The 27,502-nt window shown below is 34.8% G+C and overlaps 1 protein-coding gene across 1 annotated transcript; it reads left to right on the top strand.

Moving 5' to 3' along the window:
* The first annotated feature begins 4,490 nt into the window (after positions 1-4,490).
* On the top strand, positions 4,491-26,318 carry LOC145259857 (acyl-coenzyme A thioesterase 13-like). Its single transcript, XM_080117702.1, has 3 exons — positions 4,491-4,657; positions 16,932-17,119; positions 22,753-26,318. The coding sequence occupies exons 1-3, from the start codon at positions 4,571-4,573 to the stop codon at positions 22,901-22,903; spliced, it is 426 nt and encodes a 141-aa protein (XP_079973828.1). The 5' UTR covers positions 4,491-4,570; the 3' UTR covers positions 22,904-26,318.
* The last annotated feature ends 1,184 nt before the right edge of the window (positions 26,319-27,502 follow it).

The following is a 27,502-nucleotide window of genomic DNA, read 5'->3' as shown; positions in this document are numbered from 1 at the left end:
TGTCCTTATTTACATATAGTTCATAACGAACAATGTTGATTAACACAAAAAGCCTGAAATAAGGGTTTTTGGGTTGTTTCGTGCAAATCGAAAAAGTTATCTGCCCATGTTAACAGAATTTAGAACTGTCTGTATACAGTCACAATAACATCTTTCAGCATACAGACAGAACTTGTGGCGCAATGGATAACACATCTGCCTATGGATCAGAAGATTCCAGGTTCGAATTCTGGTAAGTTTTTAATAAGAGAGTCTCCAACCTGATAGGTCCTGAACTGTCATCTAAGCTTCAGTCTTTGCCCCACCGATGAAATGTTGCATCCTTCTGCCTGTTCTACAAGTATTTTAATGGTGGATGCTCTGACGAACTACAAGCACTAGTGCCCCCATGACATAAATACCCTCGACAAACCCGACAAGCAGCTAAATCCCACCTCCACACAGTAGAGATCCCTAGATGTAAGAGAGCTTTCTACTCCAGTAGTTTCTTCCCGCTTAGACTTTGGAATTCCCTTTCAGGTCCCTGCTTCCCCGACTGTACTGGCATGCAGAAGTTCAAGTGTAACGTGAACCGACATCTTGCTGCCCAACTCCCTACATAGTATCCCAGTAGCTCATGTCTCTGATAGTAGCTCCCTACACCAAAGTGGCAATGTGCCTTGTTTGGGGTGAAAATGCTGTGCCCTTAGTTAAAGTATTTTTGTTTTTTCAGTAATTTTGTTTTGTATATGGGAATTTTCTATACTCCGAGTTCACAAAGTAAGCATCGATGGTAAGACGATGTTGAATGTACACGATTTTGTGTTTGACTCGGCGTTGTTAAATAAAATATCCATAAAAAAATCTACTACCAAGAATCGTTAGTCTTGTTTTGTTTTTTTTTTTGATGATGATGAAAGTTTGATTCGATCTTTAGGTCATATTCAGGGTTCGGATATCCATCCGTATCAATTGAAACAGCCAATCCTATTAGGGAAGTGCCATCACCTGACAAAACTAATCATCAAAAAAGCACATCTAAGTTGTTGCTATTTGGGCACAAACTTGATCCTGACGAAGTTGAGGTCAGTAGAGTTCTGGATTCTCCAAGGAAGAAAGTCTGTAAAGGCTGTAATTTAACCTTGTTCTGTATGTAAAACGATAAATTCTTTACTATTTCAGGCGCCAACAGGCTCTCAGTTTCCTGTGCACAAAGTTAATATTGTTTGTCCCTTCTTGCATATTGGGGTAGATTTTATTAGTCGTCAATAGGGCTGTGACAACAGCATGTTATTTTCATTGTTTTGACTCTTGAGTATATATCCATTAATATCTTATATAGACAGATGTAGTTCTCGGTTAATTAAGTGTCTAACTGTGTCGGATATATACCCGAGAGTCAAAAGAATGAAAAGAATATGCTGTTGTCACAGCCCTAGTCATTAATAGTAAAGGCTAATGGAGAAGAAGCAAAAATGTACATTTTGTTGTATAAGTGTCTAAGCAGTGCACTTGGAATTGCTATGAGTACTCGGTCATTTTTGCTGATATTTGTCAGGTTCATAAATTCATGAATAAACACCAAATGTGTGCCTACACATGTTTATCCGGATAATGCCAAGATTTTCTTGGCAGCATGAATTTATCCCTTGCGAAGAATTTGAATTAATTCCCAGTTGAGAACTTGTAAAAGAAAAAACTTGGCTCAATTTCTGTCATAGACTTTATAAAAACCGTTCAACCAATATGGCGATACGAATAATCATTATTCTTGCAAATTCTTGATTTGCCTCAGTCAAGAAGGATGAGTTAGGAGAGGCCACTAACAGTCCCGATGGCACGCAAAGGTGCATCGCTTATGCAACCACAGACTGATTTGAGAAATCCATTCAAAGATAAGTGTTCTAGCTTTTCGAATTTCCTGTCTTCAAGGGTTTTTCATCTTTGTGAATTTTCTTCATAAATTAGTATAAATTCCAAAAATTACAAAAAATGATCCGGATGTGCTAAATGTATTTTTAACAAAAGAATCATCCACAATTATGTTTCTGTATAATCTGATTAAAATGGTAGGCCCTTTATCTAAGTCAAGGGAGATAAGTCAGTTTGTCATGCTGAATTAATTACACAATTCTTTCACATTAAAACATACAATAAAACTCAATAAATTCTATTTTAATTGAAATTATTTTTCAACTGCATCTTCTACTATTGATTCTTTTTTTTTTTTACTTCGTTTTTTTTTTGTTTTGTTTTTTGTATTTTTTGTTACAATTTTCGACTGTTAATTTTCTTACACTTTTACGAAGGGAATAATTTATTTAGTAAATATTACCTTATGCTACAACAGAAAACTCTAATTTGTTTTTTTAGAGGTATTTGAGATCGCTGACAATTAATCTGATAATCAAACCAGTCGCAAATTTACCATTTGCATGGTATTAACCCCTGGACCCTGGGACTATTTTGCACCATTTCACCACCTTTGTTAATACTACGTTACATGATGCATTCGCGTGTGCATAGTAAAGTGACTTATCACATTGTGGAGGAATCGTTAGCAGACATTTGAAATAAGTTTTCAAAAAAAAAAAAAATGTGGTTCATTTTTTGTGTTGTTACATAGTAGTTTTTATGCTTTTTAATTGATCTAAAAATTAAGTTTTCACAAGCGGTTTATAAAAACGTATTTTTATGTTTTTTGTTCTTTTATTCGGGGGGGGGGTATTTAATTAAAGAACTTTTAAAGAACAGTTTAACAGATGCTTCTGCAGTTTAATTAACCATTTTTGCATAAGTAAGCGCCAATATTTACTGAGTAAAATACCGTTTAACATTTCACAGAAATTCTGCGTTTACATTTGGAGGGTGGACGGGTGAGGAGCGGGTGTGCTGTGAAAGAACGAAAAACGTAAAAATATGTTTTTGTAAAATTGACAGCATTATTTTTACAATCAGATGAGGTGAAAACTATTTTCTTTTAATTCATGAAAAGTATTTGTTCTAAATTACTATTAAATGAGGTGAAAACTTTATTTTATGAAAAAGATTTCTTGTCCCTTAAAATGTCCGCCATGTATTCATGCGCCTTGTGAAACGTCAACTGACTATGCGCATCCACACATTTATTAAATTAACGTACATTTCAGTAAGAAACCGATCGTGCGTAGCGTAAATGAAGGCGGTGAAATGGGGCAAAATAGTCCCAGGTTCCAGGGGTTCATACCATGCAATCGGTAAATTTGGGACGGGTTTGGTTATTAGATTCATTGTCAGCGACCTTGTGGGAACATGATGAGAATTGGCAGCCAACCGGATGTTAACGCATCCACCATGAGAGACAAAATAAAAAATCGTCGTTTGCACATGACTCCACGCATCGCTTCCGCTTTGGAAGAAAAAAAATAAGATAACCACAAAATAATTATCGACTAATGGCAGAGCTCCGCGCCTAAAATAAACACCTCAAATATCACAGTCGCTGGGAGCCGGTTTGCCACTATAAAAACGAGGTATTTGAGAGAACCGAGAGGAGGAAACAGGAGATTTTCGCCCAGCTGCGTCAGTGAACACACGGACATTCTCCCACCCGGCTTAAAGAGATGAAGTAGAAAAAGAAATAAGGCACCAGTGAACTGAAGCCGACTACATTCTCATGTTATGGGCCAAACGCCTTCAATTCTAAACGATGCCTAATTCACACAAACCAAAGAAGAGAGAGGAGGAGGAGAAAGACGATGAAGACGCCGGGCTGCTAGCTGCTGATGAAAGAAGTCACTCGCTTTCCAGTTACAAGTCGGGACACGCATCACCGACAGCAGGATGACCAGCCTCCCCTAACCCGTTCCATCGTCCAAAAGATAAGTTACATTTTACGAACATTCATACCTTGTCAATTCCTACATACCTACAAACACTTTACGAACATTCATTCCTTGTCAATTCATACATACCTACAAACATTTTACGAACATTCATCTACTTTGTTAAATCACATTCCAAACCTATTCACTTTTTTTATAAATACCGAGGCCATAACCTCGACTATCCCTAGAAAACATTAGAGTGGTCGGTGTTCTGTTATAACGCAAGGTAATATTTACCATTTATTTTAAATTAAAGGGAGTATTTATTTTAAACTATAGATGTCTCTCATCAATAAAAACTACTCAGAAAAATCAATTTTATAGCGATTTTTAAAACTGGTTAAACGAAAAAATGGTGAAAAAACAAATAGTCAACAAAGGCAATAAATGCTACTTTTCTACCAACTTGAATGGGTTTACTTTATTTTCAAACGCTTTTATTTATTCATATTTTATTTTTTATTTATTTTTTTTTGTGTGTGTGTGTGTGGGTGTCAAACATCTCCAGATTTTCCAGTAAACAAAAAATTAAAAAACGCTAATCGCTAGATCCAAATTTTACCCGCTAAATTGCAAATGAAGTTTCTAAATCTAGCGGAAAAACCGCTAAATTGGCAACACTGTTGCTACCTTGCGAGCTGCTGCTGATTTTATCGTTGTACCGGTGCATCGCTTCAAACGTGACCTTAACATTAAATGTCCTTCGTGTTGAAGTCGAAATAACTATGGCTGGTAAATGTGGTACAGAGTTGTTAAAACAGGTTGTAAGTTCGAGTACTGCAAAAAATACATTTGAAAAGATATTTAACAAGGTATGTATTTAGCTAATAATTGACATTGCAGCTTTCGAATTCTCTTTCCTCTCGCGTTTTTCTTTTAAATCATGACCGGTGTGAACTGTTTACTTTTTGCTTTGATTATCGATTTTGTAAAATGACGATAAATTAAATATTCATTAATTATTTTTTATTTAACAATTTTTGGTGCTTCTTTAAATTGGCATTTATGGAAGAAAATACAGAAAAGTCTATATTATGTACGTACTCGTTACAGAACGAAGATGTCATATTCCAAAAATTACGTAAATCGATCAAGTAATTTAAATATATATATATATATATATATATATATATATATATATATATATATATATATATATATATATATATTATTTTTGAAGAAATCAAAATTTACGATTTTAAGCGATTTTTAACCTCAACAACATTTTGATTTGAGTTGTTCCCCTTGTATCATGCCCGACGAAAATACTACAACTCGCTTAGTCATAAAATTTGATTTTTGTGGGAATGAAGTTATCATTCAGCAGATTTAAGGAGGCGGTCATTAGTTTTTAGGGTTTGTGTTCACGCCGGAGTTTGGGGTTTTATTTTGAGGTGTTTTGTAAGAAGGAAGATATGTGATACTCATGCCGAGAATGATCCGTACTGAAATAATAACGTTATTATTTAAAAAAAAACAAAAAAACATTGGCACTTGTACAGTTTAGTCAAGACATTCAAAAATGAAAATATCGAAAAAAGGTTATATTGTACGTATCCGTTTTGGACTGAAGATCTCCGATAGGTGTGTCAGAAATTTCGTGAAAATAGTGAATAATTCCACCCCATCTTTCCAAGCTTATAACTCCTCGAAAAATGTAATTCAAGCCCTAATTTTTTTTTAATTAAAGGAGCAAGGACCAAGGTTTAATTAAAAAAAAAAAAAAAAAAAAAGGTTTTAAACTTCGGACTTTACAGGTAAATTTCTAAAAAAAACAGTACTTTTTTTTGTTTTAAATTTGAATATATTATTTATTGACCTTTTCTCTTCAATTTGTGATATATAAGACTTTGGCACATAAATTAATTATTTACTTTTTAATATACATTTCAAAATGGGAGGCGTGAATTATTCGATCCCCTGTCTTTCCAAGCTTATAATTCCTCGAAAAATGTAATTCAAGCCCTAATTTTTTTTTCAATTAAAGGAGCAAAGACCAAGGTTCCATTAAAAAAAAAAATAACGTGGTTTAAAAAAAAAGGTTTTAAACTTCAAACTTTACTGGTAAAATTCTAAAGAACACTACGTTTTTTTTTGTTTTAAATTTGAATATATTATTTATTGGCCTTTTCTCTTCAATTTGTGAGTAAATTATTTACTTTTCGGTGAGGAAATTAATTATTTACTTTTTAATAGACACTTGAAAATGGGGGGGGGCGTGAATTAAAAAAAAAAAAACGTTTGTCTAAAATATTATATTCGGTTTATTGGAAAGAACATAAAATTTCACATTGACCCTGAAAATATCGTAAAAATAGAATCAATAGAAAAATTTTGATAGATTTTTAAAGTTTAAAAATTGAAAAATATTGAGTTCGGAAAATCCATTACTGTTTAAAAAAAAAAAAAAAAAAAAAATTTCTATTACTTTTAAAACAACTTTAATAGTTTATTTTGGAAGTATAATCCATAAAGAAAATAAACAACCCACTTTTAACAGAGAAATTACGAGATTTTTATATTTTATTCGCAGTTTCGTGTTAGGGGTGTCAAAAATTCCTACAAAAATTCTGATACACCTAGATCTCCGAAAAAAAAAAATTTCGGTGCTAGTGCAGAGAAGAGTGATCCGCGCTATTTTTTAAATCGTATTTCCAAGTTTAATTAAAGTTTTATGATATGTTTTTTTATTCAATTGTAAGGTTGAAGTATAGAATAGGTACACAACACCCTCCCCTCCCCATTGTTAAGAATGGCTCTTTTAAATAATAACGTTATTATTTACGCTCAGATCACTCTCTGCACTAGTACCAAAATTTAATTTAATTTGATCGGGTAGTTTTTTTGTTTTTTTTGTTTTTACAGCGGAAAAACACGTTCTTATTAGAGAGTGTTGAAGTCAGCCATTGTGAAATTTGCTGAAGCTGAACAACATGCCATGGGGAGATAACTCCATGTAAAGTGCCGACACTCCCTTCCCATCTTTAATTCTAGCTTTTCTTCCTAAAAATCGAACCTTTTGCTCGGTATTATGGCCTGGATGTTTATAAAAAAGGATTAGGAGTGGGGAAAGGATGCCATAGAGGCCACAACCAAGAATACATGAAATGAATAACGTTGGAAGTGTGTAGATTCTGACTCCATATAACTAAAGACAGACGAATATTGAAGGTTGAGAACCGATTTTATTTACTACTAACAATTTGTATTAGGAGAGGCAAAGTGTTCGTAGGATGGAATGTGATTTAACAAAAGGGATGAATGTTCGTAAACTGTTTGTAGGTATGTATGAATTGACAAGGAATGAATGTTCGTAAAATGTAACTTAACTTTTGGACGATGGAGAGGATTAGGGTAGGCCGGTCATCCTGCTGTCGGTGATGCGTGTCCCGACTTGTAACTGGAAAGCGAGTGACCTTTTCATCAGCAGCTAGCAGCCCGGCGTCTTCGTCTTCCTTTTTCCTCCTCTCTTCTTTGGTTTGTGTGAATTAGGCATTGTTTAGAATTGAAGGCGTTTGGCCCATAACATGAGAGCGTAGTCAGCTTCAGTTCACTGGTGCCTTATTTCTTTTTTCTTCTTCATCTCTTTAGGTCGGGTGGGATAATCCGTCCGTGTGTTCACTGACGCAGTAGGGCGAATCTCTTCTTCCCTCCTTTTGGTTCCCTCATTTTATAGTGGCAAACCGGTTCCCAGCGACTGTGATATTTGAGGTGTTTATTTTAGGCACGGAGCTCTGCCATTGGTTGATAATTATTTTGTGGTTATCTTATTTTTTTTTCTTCTCAAGCGGAAGCGATGTGTGGAGCCATGTGCAAAGATGATTTTTCATTTTGTCTCTCATGGTGGATGTGTTAACATCCGGTTCGCTGCTAATTCTCATCATGTTCCCACAGTATCATAACAATTTTTTTTTTTTTTTTTGCTGTAAAAAAAGAAAAAAATTGATGAAATTGAGTGAAATTTTTTTTTTTGGAGAACTTCATTCCATAACGGATATGTGAAATATAACCTTTTTTTCGATATTTTCATTTTTTAATGTCTTGACTAAACTGTACAAGTACCAAACCATTCTTAACATGAGGAGGGGAGGGTGTTTTGTACCCATTCTGTACTTTAACCTTACAATTGAATAAAAAAAAACATATAATAAAACTTTAATTAAACTTGGAAATACGATTTAAAAAATAGCGCGGATCACTGTCTGCATTAGCACCTACATTGTTATACGGTAATGAAAAGAAAATAATGTGTTAAAAAAGAGATATGTTTGAAATGGAAGTTTACAGCACTAGGAAAACATAGAAATGTCATGAATATTTTTCAGAGTTCTTGTAAAAACAAGGGAGCAGGATCAATAGGTGTGTCAGAATGTTTTTGGAATTTTTGACACCTCTAACACAAAACTGCGAATAAAATAAAAAAAATTTGTAATTTCTCTTTTTAAAATGGTTTGTTTATTTTCTTTATTGAATATACTTCCAAAATAAACTATTAAACTCTTTTAAAAAATTATAGAAATATTATTTTTTATTTTTTAAAAGACAGTGTTTACAAAGTGCTTGCGTGCGTTCATGCAGCCATTTTTTTTTTTTTACGTAATGAAATCAATTGAATTTTACGAGTTAATTTTTTTTTCAATTTTTCCACTTTAAAAATTTATCAAAATTTTTCTATTGGTTCAATTTTTAAGATATTTTCAGGTTCAATGTGAAATTTTATGCTCTTTCCAATAAACCGAATATAGTATTTCAGACAAGGTTTTTTTTTTAAATTCCCCCCCCCCTCATTTTGAGATGTCTATTAAAATGAAAATCATTAATTTTCTCACCTCAAATTTATATATCACAAATTGAAGATAAAAGATCAATAAATAAAATAAGCTAATTTAAAACAAAAAAGAATAGTTATTTGCAAATTTACCTGTAAAGTCCAAAGTTTAAAACCTTTTTTGTTTTTTTTAAACCACGTTGAATTTTTTTTTTATGTGAAACCTTATAATTTGGTTATATTGCATAGAAAGTTTCGTTTAATTACGACAAATACTTCTATTTCATTCAATGTTTTTTTTTAGATATTAAAATAAAATCCACTCGATAAAGAAGAAATAAAATATATTAAATAAAAAACTCATGTATTTCTTTAAGAGAATAAAAAAAAAAATAAATTGCTTGATGGTTTGTTTTTTTTTTATCGGCAAAAACTGATAAGTGAAATGGGACTATTTTTCACGTACAGTGGCTCATATTTACTAACTTTTGTTTACAGCCAGCAATAGAAAGACTCATTAATTCTGTCGCTTACAGGCCACCATAGTTCATAACTCTTAGAAAGGGAGACGGTTATCTACCCTTTTTTCCATTTGTAACAAGCTGAAGTTGCGGTATTTTTTAATACTCGTTTAATATTATTATTTAAAAAGGACATGGAATATAAAATATAAATATGGATAAATTCTTAACAATGAAGAATGGAAGTACCCATTGAATAGTATTTTTTATAGGTAAGTGATTTTTTTGAATTTATATACACATATATTTTATCAAAGTAAGTTAAAATTTAAATTTTTAAAGAAAACCGATTTAAAAAAACAAATATTGCATAATTTGCTATTAAACCTGTTATTTTTTTTTAAATTTGGTCTTTACTCCTTTAATTGAAAAAAAAATTAGGGTTGGAATTACATTTTTCAAGTAGTTATAAGCTTCGAAAGATAGGAGGTCGAATTAGTCATTTTTTTATCACGTTAATGGCGTTTTCTGACACTGCTAGTAGTAGGCAGGCAGGCAGGCTTAAACCCGTACTGTGAACGAGGAAAAGAAAGTGAAAAAAAAAAGAAAAAAAAGCCATGATGCATTAGCTGTTGCGCCCATCACCAAACCAGAAGTGACGTAGGTTTAAATTAAGGCTAGATAATCAAAAAGAGGCGATGACTTTCGAAAATATCAGCAAAAAAAAAGCGCCCTTTCCCTGTAGAAAAGTGCCCAGTTGAGGGTGAAGGAGTTAATGTTTTTAGCCAATTTTTCGATATTTGTCATCCGAACGGTTGAGCTTCAAAATGATACCAGTCTTGTGGAAATAAGTCGTCTCTGTCGAAAGTTTTTGCTAGACATACATACATACATACATTTAAACAGACAGGTGAGATTTATATTATAGACTAGCGGGGCTACCCGGCGTTGCTCGGGACCATATAAACAATGAGAAAATTGAATTTGATTTTGACTATATTTGTTATTCTTAGGAGAGAGGAATTTTTAATGTTTTTGTATCATTTGCTATTTCAAGCAAAAGGATATTTTACCTACAATATACTGTTGCCATATCTGGGCAGGAGCTGCCAAAAACAGCCTATCATGTCTTGACAGAGTACAAAATAGACTTTGTGGTTTAGTGGGGGATGCCCTTTTCTCTACCCTGCAACCCCTCTCCCACAGAAGAGACGTTGCGAGTAAAAAAAAAAAAAAAAAAAAAAACAATCCTGAGCGACACCAAGTATTTGTCTATTCTGTATTTATACCTATCTTATGAAATAATTGTATCTTATCTAGGGTAGATAATTTACAGCATGTATATGAAATAATTTTACCTTTGCAAGGACGGTGAATATACAACACATATTTAAATAATTTTACCTACACTAAGACAGGTAATTTAAATACATATATGAAACAATTTCACAAGCGTTTTTACCTCAAAACGGATATTACTCTCTCCAACCCAACCCCCAAAAGAAAACGCAAGAGCATCTTTAAAATTAACATAATCATGCTTCTTCCTACCCACCACTACAGCCATCACATCATTCCTGGATAATAACATAAAAAACTTTAAAAAATATAGATTACTCCCTAAAGAAACTGCCTTAGTAAACTTTCATAGAAAACCAACAATATATATGTATTAATCTAATTTTGAGATCGTTAACTGTTTAAGCCATATCTGGAATCGCTTGACAAATGAAGTAATTTTTAGATAGAAAATTGTTTAAGCCATTTACAGTACAGACTTTATATTCTACCACCCTCATTTAATCCAGAGCGACGCTGATTATTCTGCTAGTATATATTTGCCCCTATCTTATTCAATCCTGAGCTACGCCAGGAATTTTGCTAATATATATTTCCATCAATTTCCTTCAATTCCGGGCGAAGCCGAGGATATTGCTAGTAAATTTCCTCACCTATCTCATTCAATCTTGAGCAACGCCGGGTATTCTGCTAGTGTATATGTGCAGTTATCTAATTCAATCTCAAGCAACGTTGGGAATTTTATTAGTATATATTCTCACCTACTTCATTCAATCCCAGGAAATTCCGGGTATTCGGCTAGTATATATCTCAATACATCTCAGTACATCCTGGACGACGCTAGGTATTCTGTTAGTATTTATTTCAAGTCTGTTGCCAAGGTCGCTGGAAAGATGGTGGGATCCTTCTACCGCTCCAGAAGATATCTCACTACTGATGCAATTCTCTATCTATATAAAAGCCAAGTACGGCCAAGGATGGAATACTGTTGCCATATCTGGGCAGGAGCTGCCAAAAACAGCCTATCATGTCTTGACAGAGTACAAAATAGACTTTGTGGTTTAGTGGGGGATGCCCTTTTCTCTACCCTGCAACCCCTCTCCCACAGAAGAGACGTTGCGAGTAAAAAAAAAAACAAAAAAAAAAAACAATCCTGAGCGACACCAAGTATTTGTCTATTCTGTATTTATACCTATCTTATTCATCCCCAGGAGACGCCAGGTATTCTGTTAGTATTTATTTGCACCGGCATTATTGAATCCAGGGCGATGCCTGGTATTCTACTTTTATATATTTCCACCTATATCAGTAAATCCGGGGTGATGAACGGTATTCTACTGATATATATTCCCACCTATCTCATTCAATCTCAAGCAACGTTGGGAATTTTATTAGTATATATTCTCACCTACTTCATTCAATCCCAGGAAATTCCGGGTATTTGGCTAGTATATATCTCAATACATCTCAGTACATCCTGGACGACGCTAGGTATTCTGTTAGTATTTATTTCAATCAATCTCATCCAATCTAAGGCAATGCTATTCTGCTAGTATATATTTGCATCTATCTCATTGGATCCCATGCGCCCGTGTATTCTGCTTGCATACATTTGCATGTATCTCCTTCAATCTCGAGTGACTCCGGATAATCTTCTAGTATATATTTTTACATATCTCATTGAATCCCATAATTCTTGGATATGTTATTAATTTCGAAAATCATTTTTCATAATTTAACCCACATTATCGCCCCCCCCCCCTTACTAAAATAATAGCTTTGATACATTGTCTTGGCTGGTTATTTCATTAGAAACACACTAATCAAATAACTCACATTTAATAATTTTTCATAATTCTTGGATATATTACTAATTTCGGCAATAATTTTTCATGATTTAATGCACATGATCGCCCCCCCCCCCCCATTACTAAAATAATACTTTAAAATATTGCCTGGGCTGTTTTTTTCATTAAAAACACAACACTAAAATAACTCACATTTCATCATTTTTCCATTTGGGTTAAATTGTTGACAATTATTTTTCACGATTAAAACCACATTATCGCCCCCCCCATTTACTAAAATAATAACTTTGATACATTGTCTAGGCTGGTTATTTCATTACAAACACACCAATAAAATAAATAACTTACATTTCATCATTTTTCAAAATACTTGGATGCGCTACTAATTTCAACAATCATTTTAAATGATTTAACCCACATTATCGACCCACTTTATTGAAAAATTAACTTTGATACATTATGCTAGTATATATTTCAGGCAATGTTTTACATGCCGGGCGATGGCGAGTACAAAGCTAGTATATGTTTCCAGCAAGGTTATTAAATCCCAGGCCATGCCGCATACTCTTCTATTATATATTTCCACCTATTTAATCCATTCAAGGGCGATTCTAGGTATTCTACTAGTATGTTTAACACCTGTTTCATTACATCCTGGGCAGCGCCAGGTATTCAGCTAGAGAACATTCCACTTATCTTATCCAATTCCAAGCAACGCCGGGTATTCTGCTAGGAAACATTCCACCTATTTCATCCAATCCCAGGCCATGCCGGGTAATCTGCTAGTACATATATCCACCTAGGTCATCCAATCCCAGGCAATGCCGGTTATTTTGCTAGTACATATACCAACCAATCTTATCTGATCCCAAGCGACGCCGGGTATTCTGCTAGGAAACATTCCACCTATTTCATCACATCCCAGGCCATTCCGGGTAATCTGCTAGTTCATATATCCACCTATGTTGTACAATCCCCGAGCGACGCCGAGTATTCTCATAGTACACATACACCTATTTTATCTAATCACGGGCAACGCTGGGTATTCTGCTAGTACATATATCAACACTGTGCCATTCAATCCCAGGCAATGCCGGGTATTTTACTAGTACATATATGAACTAATCTTACCCGATCCCAGGTGATACCAGGTATTCTGCTAGGAAACGTTCCATCTATTTCATCACATCCCAGACCATGCCGGGTAATCTGCTAGTACATATATCAACCTATGTCGTACAATCCCGGGCAACGCCGGGTATTTTGCTTGTACATATATCAACCAATCTTATCCAATCTCAGGCTATGCCGAGTATACTGCTAGTACATATATCAACCAATCTTATCGGATCCCAGGGTATGCCGGGTATTTTGCTAGTACATATATCCTACTATGTCATCCAATCCTAGGCGACGCCAAGTATTTTGCTAGTACATATATCAACCAATCTTATCCGATCCCAGGCAACACTAGGTATTCTGCTAGGAAACATTCCACCTATTTCATCCAATCCTGAGCGATGCCGGGTAATCCGATAGTACATATATCCACCTATGATATCCAATCCCGGGCGGCGCCTGGTATTCTTCTAGTACATATACACCTATTTTATCCAATCTCGGGCTATGCCAGGTATTCTGCTAGTACATATATTCACCTATGTCATTCAATCTCGGGTACCACTGGGTATTTTGCTAGTACATATATCAACCAATTTTTTCCAGTCCCAGATGACGCCAAGTGTTCTGCTAGGAAACATTCTATGAATTTTATCCAATCCCGGGCCATGCCGGGTACTCTGCTGGTACATATATCTAAATGCTACAAGAATGCAGTTTATTTACAAGGTATCGAAAAAATTGTTTCAAATTAAAGAAATATTTTGTCAAGAAAAAAATATCAAGCATTATTGCTAGTTAAATAAAAATAGAATATAAAAAGTGGTAATTCTTTTTTAGGATGCCAGCACGCCAAAAAGTATGCTAGCACGCCAAAAAGTATGCCAGCACGCCAAAAAGTATGCCAGCACGCCAAAAAGTATGCCAGCACGCCAAAAAGTATGCCACACTCCAAATTTCATTTCGTCATAAAAACAACTTTCTACAGAAAAAAAAACTCTAACTTTTACATTTTTATCTAGCGAATAAACATAAAATTATCTATGAAAAACCACATTTATTATTTTTTAAATCCAATAACAGAACAAAGTCAATGTTCTTGATTGTAAAACAAAACTAATTTTTTGATAAATCTCTGGGTGGCATACCACTGAAATATTTTTTCTAAAGAATAAAATTGAATAAAGTTTATTTTTACAAGAATGTTTATACATTTATCTAGCAAATAAACATAAAAAATATATATGAAAAACATGTATATTATTTAAAAAAAATAAAAATTATGCAACGGGGATGAAGTTGGCTTTTTTTCTTTAATGAAACTGACTTGGTTCGATAAAATTGTGTCTAGTGTACTGCTGAATTATTTTTTCTAAAGAATAAAAATGAATAAAATTTATTTTTCAATGATTTTTATACATTTATCTAGCGAATAAACATGAAAATATATATGAAAAAATATATTTATTATTAAAAAAAAATAGTTTTGTTTTACTATCAAAAACATTGACTTCAGCTCTGTTGTTAAATTTTAAAACTAATAAACATGTTTTTTCATATATAATTTTATGTTTATTTTCTGGATAAAAACGTAAGAAGTTTTTTTTTTCTGTAGAAAGTTATTTTTATGACTGAATGAAATTTGCAGCACTGGAATGTTAGGGTCTCAAAAAAATAATTACCCTACAAAAAGTGTTGGTTTTTAATCTTTATTTTATGGGTTTATGCTTTTGTCCAGTTGGGTTTTGTCAGGTTTTTATCTGTTCCCTCACTCAGCATTGACAAATATGACTAGGAATGAATGAAATATGACTAGTGAATTGAATTTGAAATGAATTTGTGAATTTTAATGTTTCCGTGTGAAAAACTTTTAGCATCAAATTTTCTTGGATTCTGCTGCTTAGACTTAGGCATTTCTAGGCACCAGATGCCCTCAAATGTTCAATTATTTTTTTCGCATCTACTTGCCAAATGTCTAGATAAAGCTTCTCAGAGAGTTCATAGTTCCAACGAATGGGCAAGTTTTATTTTCTTGGAGCCGCTTTTTCTGACCACCATGTCCTCTGAAATTGTTAATGTTTTATTGTGTCTTTCTCTAAAAAAAATTAAAAACATACATGAATATCTCACAATAAATTTATCAAAAGTCTTGGATAAAATACATAAAGGGAAAACATTTACATGTTTGTCAAATTAAAAAAGAAATCATATCTACATTTAAAAGTGTCCTCTCCCAATGATAATCTACTTTTTTGGGCGATATTTGTGAACCCACTAAAAACAAAATACTTTTAGAATTTAGGATGGACGGTTAGTAGCACATATAAATTTAGGGCAATTATTGAATAAATATCGATTGAAAACAGCACATTGTCCAAGAGTCTTTTTAAAAAGTGGCTACCGCTCCCCCCAAAATTATATTTAAAAAATATCTTAAAATATAAGGGTTCCTTAAAACCAAATAAAATCGATTTTTATAAATTATGAACTACTGTTCTCATGTTAAGTGTTCCTTTTTACTTGCCTCCCTTAGAGGGTAAAGTTAGACAAGGTCTTTTTTTTAATTTGAGGAATATTCAGCTCCAAAAAAGGGGCACTCTGGGTCGGGGAAAAAAAATTTAAATTGCCCCAGTCTAGAAGGATTTCTCCTTCATTGAACAAGGAGAGAATAGGTGAAGTTTAGCAGCAGAACAGATACTACACTTTGTTAGCGTTTCGATCGATGTAACTCCCGACCGAAATTCTATGCAAATACTTGAATTCAACAATTCCCGAGTTCGAGAACACAAAACAGAGCAATTAATATATTAATATTTTTTAAATTGGAGTGAGGAACGGAGGTCCTATTATTAAAAAATATCTCCCACAAGAACTGTTTTAAAATTTATTTTCAATAAATATTTAATCAACAATTGCTCTTTTTTTCCAGGCTGGCCAAAATAGTCATTTTTCCGTTACCCTTTCTGCTGTTGCCTTTTTTTCCGTTGCCCAATTTTCCTAAATTCATAAATTTAACATAAAATGATCACCCGTTTTTGGGCCATTCTAATTGTTTTAAAGCAGTTAACTAAATTTTTTACCACTGACCCCAAAGCCCGATCATGGTCCTGGATATGACCTAAAACTATATCCGATGGTGAGGTCCCACCTTGTGGGCCTTGGGGAGTATGGAGCCACCCTTTAATTGCCATTGCTCTCAGGTTCACTCTGACTCAGAGTGGTAGTACCTGTTAGGGTCCCAACTATGGGTTAAATAGAATCTGACTTAAAAAAAATATATATATACTTCATTAAAAATCGTTCCTCAAAATAACTAGATTCGGCATTAAATAACCTGAAAAAGGTTGATATGCCGTAAACCAAAAACAACCAACCAAAGCTCAGTCGGCAAAACCGCAAGTAATTGCTTTATTTTTCGTATTATCACCCAGACTTAGAGATAGTAATCACTTTCTTTTCCACCTTCGCGTTGCGAGTTCGATCCTGCCTGCCTACCAACACTTTTTTTTTTTTTTGCTCAACACACACCTCTAAACACTCAGGCAATGCCAGACATCCCTGCTAGTAATATATAAATAAAAGTTTCAAAGATAAAACAAACACTGATGCTTTTCTTTTTTTAATTCTTCAGATTCGGGTAATATCAGGCGGAAATGGAGGGCCGTATATGTGTCAATTGACGGTCACAGAAGAATTTCAGAATAGAAATGGCACGTTACATGGTGGAGTGACAGCTTCTCTTGTCGATGCGGTATCCACGTGGGCCCTGATGGCATCACCTCATCAAAAGGCTGGGGTCAGCGTTAACATGAATATTTCGTAAGTGAAATGTTTTCTATGTAATCAAAAAATGATTTAAATTTATAATGTTGCTATATATATATATATATATATATATATATATATATATATATAAATTACAATATATAAATTACAATAGAAAAATGAAAGCATGAAAAGTATTATGGTTAAGCTTAAACATGGAAAAGAAAAGGACAAGATATTCTATTAAAAAATATAATAAATTTATAACTTAAAATATTGCAGCATTAAGAATTGATTATATAATGGAATTATAAAAAAATTCTAAATGCTGCAATATTTGAAGTTATAAATTTATTATATTTTTTAATAGAATATCTTGTACTTTTCTTTCCCATGTTTAAGCTTAACAATATTACTTTTCATGCTCGCATTTTTCTATTGTAATCCATGATTTTTCCAGGCTTCTAGTAAATTCACTTGTTCTTTGTTTAATTTCAGTCTTATTTTTTTGCCTCCATAAACATAACATACACATATGTAAAAAAATTATGGCACTCATCTGCTTTCATTCTTTCTGTTTCACTTGTTTCTTCTCTTTTCTCGATAGCGGTGAATTAGTAGCAACACTAGTCACTGAAGCGATATGGTTGCTATGGAAACCAGTAAAAAAAAAAACGTCGCCCACTTCCTTACGAATTTTTACGATTTTGAACACCAGTAAATTCATAACTTTTATTTTACTGAATGAAAATTGAAAATTTTTTTCCACAATATAGCTGAGAAGGTGATCTATAAACTGTAATAATTGTTTGAAATTTGGTCGAAAAATGAGTGAGCAGTGAAGCTTTAAAGCAGTTCTAAATGGCTAAAACTGCTACTTAACCATATATTCAAACACATTAGTATTTGAATGATGTATGTTTATGGAAAAATATATATATATGTTTATGGGAAAAATATATATGTTTATGGAGGAAAAAATATATATATGTTTATGGGGAAAATATATATGTTTATGGGAAAATATATATATATATATATATATGTTTACCGGAAAAAATATATATGTGTTTAAGGGGGAAAAATATATGTTTACGGGAAAAAATATATATATGTTTAAGGGGGAAAAAACAATATGTTTAAGGGGAAAAAACAATATGTTTAAGGGGGAAAAAAAATATGTTTAAGGGGGGAAAAAATATATGTCTAAGGGGGAAAAAAATATATGTTTAGGGGGGAAAAAATATATGTTTATGGGAAAAAAATATATGTTTATGGGAAAAAAAATATATATACAGTCCTGGTCAAAATCATAAGACCACTTATCGAATTTTTAATGAAACAAATGTGTGATCTTCTTCTTCTCTTCTGTATTCTTCTCTCTATCTATATAAATAAAATGAACTCATTTTTTCCCCTCCGACTTTGACCTTAATTGGATTAAAAATCATGACATTTCATGCAAATTTAATGTGTACAAACTGTAGCACATTATATGGGGTGTCTATAGGCCTATTACCTCTACAGTTCCTCGACAATGCTGCATTCCTATATTGTTTCGGTGAGAGTCCACTGCCAAAATCGGTTAGATTCAATGGAAGTTGCAACATCTTTTCTCTCTATTAGATTCCTCCTTTCCTCGCTCCCCATTTACACCGCAGCGGATGCATTCACAAGGAACAGTATGAGGAAACACCAGTTTGGAACCATACAAGCTTATTTATGCCGTTTTTGGTTTTTTTTTTTAATCTCTTTTCCGTGATTTATGCTTTCTGTTTTTCCCATGATAAAATAAAAATAAAAATAAATAAAAAGGAAACACGATTATTATTATTGTTTTCTTTTTGCTTTTTTTTTAGTCAGTGTAAGACGCAACCTGCGGGATAACCAGTTCTAACTTCCGGTTTTAACAACTCTAACCTTGAAATATAACTATACCTTTATTTATTATTGCTTGCAACTAAACATTTATTTTTACGCAAAGAATTAATTCTTTACTGTTTATTATTACAAAGCAACGATATCGTGAATTCACGTGCATTACACTTAAATTAAAATTAAAATAAATGAATTCATTTAGAATTCAAGAAAACAAAAAAATTAATTTACAATTCGAGTGTGATGCGGGACTACTGAAACCAAACTAAAACAAACTTCACTGCGGAATTGATATTTGACCTAATTCACTTTTTAGTTAATTCATCAGGTTTATTTTGGAGGTTTGTTTTTGCACTTTCGCCTCAATGATTCGAGTTCGAGCCCCCCCCCTTCAAACTTTTTTGGGATTTTTCAAACACTCGGCCTACAACGCACCGTTCATATTGCATCAAGTTCGTTTTTTTAATTGTTTTTTTTTTTTTTCACGATTTTTTAAAAATAGTTAAACAGGGTTATTACTTCGTTTTCTTCTCATTTTACCACCCCCCAACCACACACGCCTCTAAAAACCCGGTCAACGCCAGCCACCTCTTCTCCCACTGTACCATGCGCTCAAGATCAGAGGAGAGAAAATTAGAGAGAACATTGTAATTTACGGGCTTTGATGTGTTGCCATAGATGGTCATGTCATCAGCATAGATGTCAACGAATGATTTAAGTATGTGTTTTGGGAGATCATTGATGTAGACCAGGAAGAGAGTTGGGCCCAGGATGGACCCCTGAGGGATTCCAGCATTAATACTTCGGGCCTCTGATTTCTGCCCATCAACCACTACTCTTATGAGCCTATCAGAGAGAAATGATTTAATGATTGAGAAAACATTTCCAGTTATACTGTAGCTGGAAATCTTGTGAATTAGGCTTTTATGCCATACCTTATTGAAGGCCTTTGATATATCAAAAGTAATTGCCCTAGAAATGAAGCCTTTGTTGAGAGATCCACTAATCCTATGAGATATAACAGTTAACACATCTGCTGTAGATCTAGCAGAATGGAAACCATATTGCGTGTCACTAAGAAGGTTATTTCTGCTGAGGTGGTTGACTACTTCTCTATTTAATATGGATTCCAGCAACTTACTCATGACACCCAGGAGACTTATCGGTCTATACTGAGAGAGAGATGAATTATCAGCTGAATTCTTAAATACAGGGCATACTGATGAGGTTTTCCAGGGTGTTGGAAAGCACTTCTCCTTAAGGCAACGCTTAAACAGTTTTGTAAGTATGGAGGCAAGTTCTGGTTGAAGCTTTTTTAACACTATAATTGGAATACCGTCAGGGCCAGTTGCTTTACTGGAATCAAAGTTCTTGATTAGCTTAGCGATCTAACGCACAGATATCTGTATGTTACCTAGCGTGTTGTGTGTTATAAGAGGAAATAAGGGGAGTTGACTGTCTTCGTCACATAGGGTAGAATTAGCTGCAAAGTTCTTGGCAAATAGTTTGGCCTTATCTGATGCTGACGAGATGACCTCTGGTCCATTGATAATGGTTGGGATAGAATGCATGCTTCTGTTTAGAATCCTATTTGTTATTTGCTAAAACTGGTAGAAACCAAGCCGCTGCTCAGCTTCTTTGGATTTAACGGATTGAGCATATAGCTCTCTTGCATTTTTTTATTACTCTTTTACAATGGTTGCTGGTGGTCCTGAAAGCAGTTTTAGTTTCAGTGTATCTATTACGTTGGTAGCTATGAAAAAAGTGATTTCTGTGCGCGATGGCAGCAGCATATTCTGGGGAGAATCATGATTGGCTGTTAGGTTGGAATTTTTTAGATGGTATGAATCGGTCTATGCCTACAATTAACCATTTGGTCAGGTCTGATACTACAGAGGACACATCCTTTTTAAACATGGAATGGAGAGGTAGATCAGATATGAATGTACGCAAGCTATCCCAGTTAGCCATAGAGTATCGGTATGCAGTATGGTGGAGAGGTACATCTGAAGACTTATTACATTTCATTTTTATCTTAACTGATACAACAGAGTAGTCGGAGGATCCCAGAGGAGATAGAACGGAACATGAACATAGCTCAGGGGAAGTTGAGAGAAAAAGGTCTAGAAGGCTTGCATACTGACTGGTAGTATCAAGCACACGGGTAGGCTCACGAACAATCTGAGTGAGGTTATAGGCAATGGCAAAATCATGACAGAACCTCCCCTCATCATCTGTCTTATTTGAGTGTGTCAGCCATTCCACTTTATCACCGCAAATGTGAATGTTAGCTGAGGGATTAACAGACAGGATGCGGCCAATTTTCTCAGATATACTCTTAAAGATAGCGACTCCGCTGTTGTGGAGGCGATAGAGGGCAAATATAAATGCGGTGGTTTAAGCAAGTGCAACCCGGAGGCACATATAAGGTAAATTAGGGTCTTCTCTTGAGATATCCCTGCCACACAGGAAGCAATCTTTAATGTAGGCACATATTCCATGGCGATCTTGAGGGTCAGATTTAGATGTTAAGTTAGAGTATCCTTTAATTATGAACTCATCTAGGGAGGTGGTTGGCCCTATTCCAGTTTTGCTTAGAAAGAATATGTTCAGTGTGTAATAAAAAGGAATTTGCTGTTTAAAACACTCAATAATAATTTAATATTTAACGGTTCGAAAGACTAGACGTGTGTGAAATTGCATATAAGAGAAAGAAAAAAAACAAAAAACAAAAGAACATTCACTTTCCTGAAGTTTAATACTTTATTATATTATTTGAAAATTTGAAAGAAAAAAAAAATTTAATTTTATTTTTAATAGCAATATTTGTTGAAAACAATTTCACACTCGTCTGGTCTTTCTAACCATTAAATCTTAAATTATTATCTCGTATTTCAAACAGTGAATTCCTTTTTATTAATATCAACATAATTTTAATAAAAATAAGTGAATTTTGGGATACCTTGTATAATTTCTACTAGTGAACATACCCACAAATATCTTTCAGTAATATCTCTGACTTTGAATGAACAAAGTTAATTCTTGGTCCCCCAACAAAGGGAGGGTGGACCTGCAAATTCACCCTTGTTCATTCGTCCGTCCGCACTTTTCTCAATAACTACACCTTGGAATTTTTTGAAATTTTGCACAAACATTAAACATGATATGAGTAAAAACGTAAAAGAAGAGATTTTCTGCGAAAACTTCGGTTGCTCCCTTAGGGGTGCCTTTCAGGTTAAAATGGCTAAAATTGACACTTTTGTGCTTATTAAAAAAAAACTGATGCCTTGGATTTTTATAAAACTTTCTGAAAAGTTGTAACTAACTGATTTCTATATAATTGTCTATACTTCGCAATAACTCTTGGGTATGCCTCAAGGCTATTTATTTTTCATTTCTAGGACTATTTTATCATATTTGTCAAAGATTTTCTGTGTATGTCTATTTAGCAGTTTTGCATGGTGCTGAACTCAAATTTAAGTATGTTAAGGCCTTGGGGACTTTTGGGGCTAAATGGTGGGGGGCAAATAATGGACTTACTCATTTCTTTTTTTGCATGGTGCAGAACTCAGATTTACTTATGCTAAGGCCTAAAACTGCACCATTTGTACATTTTCACAAGGATTTGACGTCCTTGGGGACTTTTGGGGCTAAATCGGTGGGTGGGGGAGCAAATACTGAACTTAGTCTTTTTTTTATGCCTCGTTCACTGTGCACTCCCGGGGGACCATGCCTACTTCACTTGTTTTCTCATGTCTTTTATTCTTCCTTTCCAATCAAATTGATATTTAAAAAAATTTTCTTTCAAGGTACATGAAAGCTGCCAAGGTTGGAGAAGACATCAATATTGAAGCAAAACTTGTCAAAGTCGGGAGAACACTCGCCTTCCTAAACGTGGATATCACCAATCAAGATGGTGCACTCTTATCACAGGGACAACATGTTAAATTTATTGGATAAAATTTGTTGATGCAGATGTAGAGTTGAACCTCCACCTTCCACCCAAAAACAAAAATTTGAAAAAACTGCTGCCTGTGGAATCATTAATAAAATTTGCAATGCGTTTTGCACTTCAACCATATCTTGTATAAATAAACTTAAGTCTGTACCTGACTTGTCCATCAAATTTCAGGCATGAATGTCCAACAGTCTTTTCTTTATCACTATTTTATGACATGTTTAATTTGGATGTTTTATTTTACAGCATATCCTAATAATAAACAAAGTTTCTGACAGCATAGATACAGCACTTTCCCTCGACACTAGCGCACAAGTGCATGTATTTGGTGACTTCAATGTCCACCATAGCAACTGGCTTGGATTTTCTACTCACACAGACGCAGCTGGTACCACAACACATAACTTCCCTATATCTCATTCGCTATCACAGATGGTTACATTTCCAACCCGTTTCCCAGACCAGTATGAACAACACATCACTTCTAGATCTGTTTCTGACCACAGTTCCCGATGACTGTGTAACTAATGCCTACAGTCCACTTGGGAACGCCGATCATGCAGTGGTTGAAATAGCCCTAAACTTTAGAGCCAAAACTGAAGAGCCACTGCTCAAAACAATGAGATATAAGAAGGCTGACTGGGAAGCCATCAGGAATCTCATCAGGGACGCCCCATGGCAAAATATCTTTTCACTTCCTGCTGAACATTGTGCAAATGAGGCCACTGAATGGTTGAAAACGGTAATTGAAGCACATGTTCTCACACGCAAATTTTATAGCAAGTCCCACTCCCCCCAATGGTTCACTTCTACTTGTGCAGCTGCAATAGCGCAAAGGCAGCATGCGTACCACAAATTTAACCGACATAAGTCCAGTTCACACAGGCAGAAATATATAGAAGTCAGAAGTAACTGTAAGAAAGAAATAGCGACAGCTGAGAGAGATTTACTGAAACCACTAGAACCACATCGAAGCACAGAAATTAGGAACCCGCGACTTCTGGAAAATCTACAACAGTGTAGTAAATAATGGGCAATCAACAATTCCCCCAAATCCAACAATCATGAGTTGTTTGCTCTGCAACTGAGAAGGCTAACATGCGTGCCAGTCGGTTTGCCTCCAACTCCACACTAGACCATGCCAATCACCCCTCCCTGACTTTCCTTTGCGGACAGATGCCACACTAGACAATCTGAAAATCACCCCCTTCTCAGGTGCATGCTATCATAAGAAATCTTGACACTGCAAAAGCATGTGGACCTGATCTCATCCTGGCTGTGCTATTAAAAAGTGCTCCGCCGAAGTAGCTCCAGTTCTCTTTAAACTTTACAACAAATACCTTAATGAATTTTGCTTTCCTGCCTGCTGGAAAACTGCTTCTGTAGTACTAGTTTTCAAGAATTCTGACAAAAGAACTGACCCAGTAAATAATCACCACATTAGCCTCCTCCCACTTTTCGCCAAAATATTTGAGACCATAATTAACCAACACCTTACAGATGCTAAACTTCTGACTGACCAACAATATGGATTTAGGCAAGCCCGTTCCACAGAACGTATATACCAGTCATTGGACAAAGAGGGGGAGGGTAGAGCAGTAGCTCTAGATATATCTAAGGCTTTTGACAGGGTATGGCATGACGGTCTTCTCAGAAAAATCAGATCATATGGTATCACTGGAAGAATACATAACATAATTAAATCCTTCTTAGATAAGAGAAAAATCCAGGTTGTCCTCGACGATCGTACATCTAAACAATGTGATATAAATGCGGGAGTGTCTCAGGGGTCTATCCTTAGACCTCTGTTATTCCTGATATTCATAAATGACCTCGCTGATGAAATTGCCTGTGAGATGGGTATATATGCTGACGACACCACACTCTATAACAAACAAGACAGGAAAACAAAAGAACACATATCTAAAGAAATGGCAGAAACACTATAGGATGACCTCCGATCTGTAGTGGAATAGGGACATAAATGCATGGTCACATTCAATGCTGCCAAGACTAAACTCGTTTCCTTCAATAATTACAAGAAACCTTCTCTACCACCAATAGCAATGGCCAATGGCTCTTTATCTGAAAGTACATCTTTTAAACTCCTCGGCCTAATGCTCATAGGAAACATGAGTTGGAACAATTACATTGAGGGTATCGCCAGGACCGCTGCGAAGAAGGTGGGTTCTCTCTACTGTGCTAGAAAGATACTAACACCCGAAAGTATCCTATACCTGTATAAGGCCACGATTCGCCCATGTATGGAGTATTGTTGTCATATTTGGACTGGTGCATCTGCCACTAGTCTCTCGCTCCGAGATAAAGTTCAAGAGAGTCACCAATCTGATAAGTCCTGAACTGTCATCTAAACTTCAGCCTCTGTCCCATCGACGAAACGTTGCATCCCTCTGCCTGTTCTACAAGTACTTTAACAGTGAATGATCTGACGAACTGCAAGCACTTGTGCCCCCTCGACGTAAATACCCCCGACAAACCCGACAAGCAGCTAAATCGCACCCCTATACAGTAGAGATCCCTAGATGTAAGAGAGCTTTCTACTCCAGTAGTTTCTTCTCCAGGACAGCTAGACTTTGGAATTTCCTTCCGGGTCCCTGCTTCCCCAACTGTACTAACATGCAGAAGTTCAAGTGTAACATGAACAGACAGCTTGTTGCCCAACTCCCTACACAGTACCGCTGATGCCTATCTCCCTGATAGTAGCCCCCTACAACAAAGTGGCAATGTGCCTTGTTTGGGGTGAAAATGTAATTAAAAAAAAAAGGTTATTTAATGCTGAATCCATTTATTTGGTAAAATGATTTATACTTCAAGTTCTTTATATTTTTAAATATTTATTCATGGTGTTTGGTTGTTTTGTACAGGAAAATTGTTTTTGTTTTTGCAGTTTTATAAAGAGAAAGTTAAAAACAGTAACGTTTGGTGCATTTTAGGTCAGAAAGCCGGAATGTTCAGACAACCTGATCTAGTAGCACCTGTAATGATATGTGGAGACACTCTAGCGATCGTCTCAGTAGTAGAAGATATAATTTTGAATGGGTTTCACACTCACTGGACCATATAGAGATATCTTAAAGCTAATGTCTAACAAAACAATCCCTGGACTCTTCCTGAACTCAAGTGGCCATCACAGCTAAAATAAATGATGTGACCACAAAGGTGCTTATTGTGTAACAGCAATAAAGAAAAAACTGTTGTACATTCCTAAATGAAACTTGGTGGACAAGTCAGGCATAGACTGAAGTTTATTTGTACCAACTATGGTTGGATTGCAGAAACAAATCTTTATTGGGGAGGGGGTGGGGGTCAACCTGTATGTGAATATTTTGTATGGAAAATAAATATTGACAGAAAATTGTTGAAATATAATAAAATCAAATCGAAATATGATAATAATTGGATGCATTTATTTATATATTAATACGATAGAGTGCGTGTTCTGCTAGTTTATATTAATATTTTTAACACATTTTTATAAAAGACTAGAAATTCTATTTTTGTAGCATGAAAATTGTAAACATTTGTTTTGCGATTGTAAACAACTAACCGACATACATCACCTGTGTTTTATTATTTTTTTTAATGGAAATTGCTCTAGACAGGGTGTGAAGCCACATGATGTAAGGAAATAATGGGGGAAAAAATGATCAGCGCAAAGACAGGAGATGCCTATTGACCTTAGTCTTAAAATGACCAATGCTATAGGTAGGAGGAAAACAGTGAGCAGGAAGAGAGTTCCATAAACCTGCAGTTCTGTATTAAAATAAGCTATCAACAAAACGAATTGATGAAGACCACTAGACCAACGAGTCAAACAAGCTGGAACAAAAGAAGCAGGGAATGGATCTGACAATCTTGAAGAACCCATGGAAAAATAGGTTTTATAGAAACTAAGTCTAGCAACATTATGTCTGTGGAAGAGAGGTTGCAGAGAAGAAAGGCTGGGGGCTAATCAAATTAGATATACCATAGTGGTGGTAACCCCTGGCATGACTTGAGATGTTTGGAGTTAAGTTAAAATTATGTTTGTATGTTTGATTATAGTTTTTGGAATCTGTCAAAACGTGTGTGTAATAAAAAAAGTTTAAAACACTCGATAATAATTTAATATTTAACAGTTCGAAAGATTAGACGAGTGTGAAATCTATAATATAAATCTCACCTGTCTGTTTAAATGTATGTATGTATGTATGTATGTATGTATGTCTGCCTAAAACTTGACAGTTTGGTAGTAGGCAGGTAGGCTCGAACTTGTACTGTGTAGGAGAAGAACCTGGAGAAAAAAAAAACATTTTTGCTGTTGGGTCCATCACCAAACAGGAAGTGGCAAAGGTTTAAATTAAGGCTAGTACATCAAAAAGAGAGGATACCTTTTGGAAATATTGTTGAAAAAAAAAGCGACCGCTCCCTGTAGAAAAGTGCTCAGTTGAGGGTGAAAGAATTAATGTTTTTAGCCAATTTTTTGATATTTGTCGTCTGAAGAGTCGAGTTTCAAAACTATCTCGAGGCACAGATAATGCGAGAAATTATTGATAGTGTTTTCAGATAGACGAGTGTTTTTCGTGAATGTTTGGCGAGGA

This window comes from Euprymna scolopes, chromosome 35, assembly GCF_053919585.1.
Source record: "Euprymna scolopes isolate OS-2025 chromosome 35, ASM5391958v1, whole genome shotgun sequence".
Taxonomy (NCBI): Eukaryota; Metazoa; Mollusca; class Cephalopoda; order Sepiida; family Sepiolidae; genus Euprymna; species Euprymna scolopes.
The sequence above is the reverse complement of the archived record's forward strand: the minus strand, read 5'-3'. Positions and strand labels throughout refer to the sequence as shown.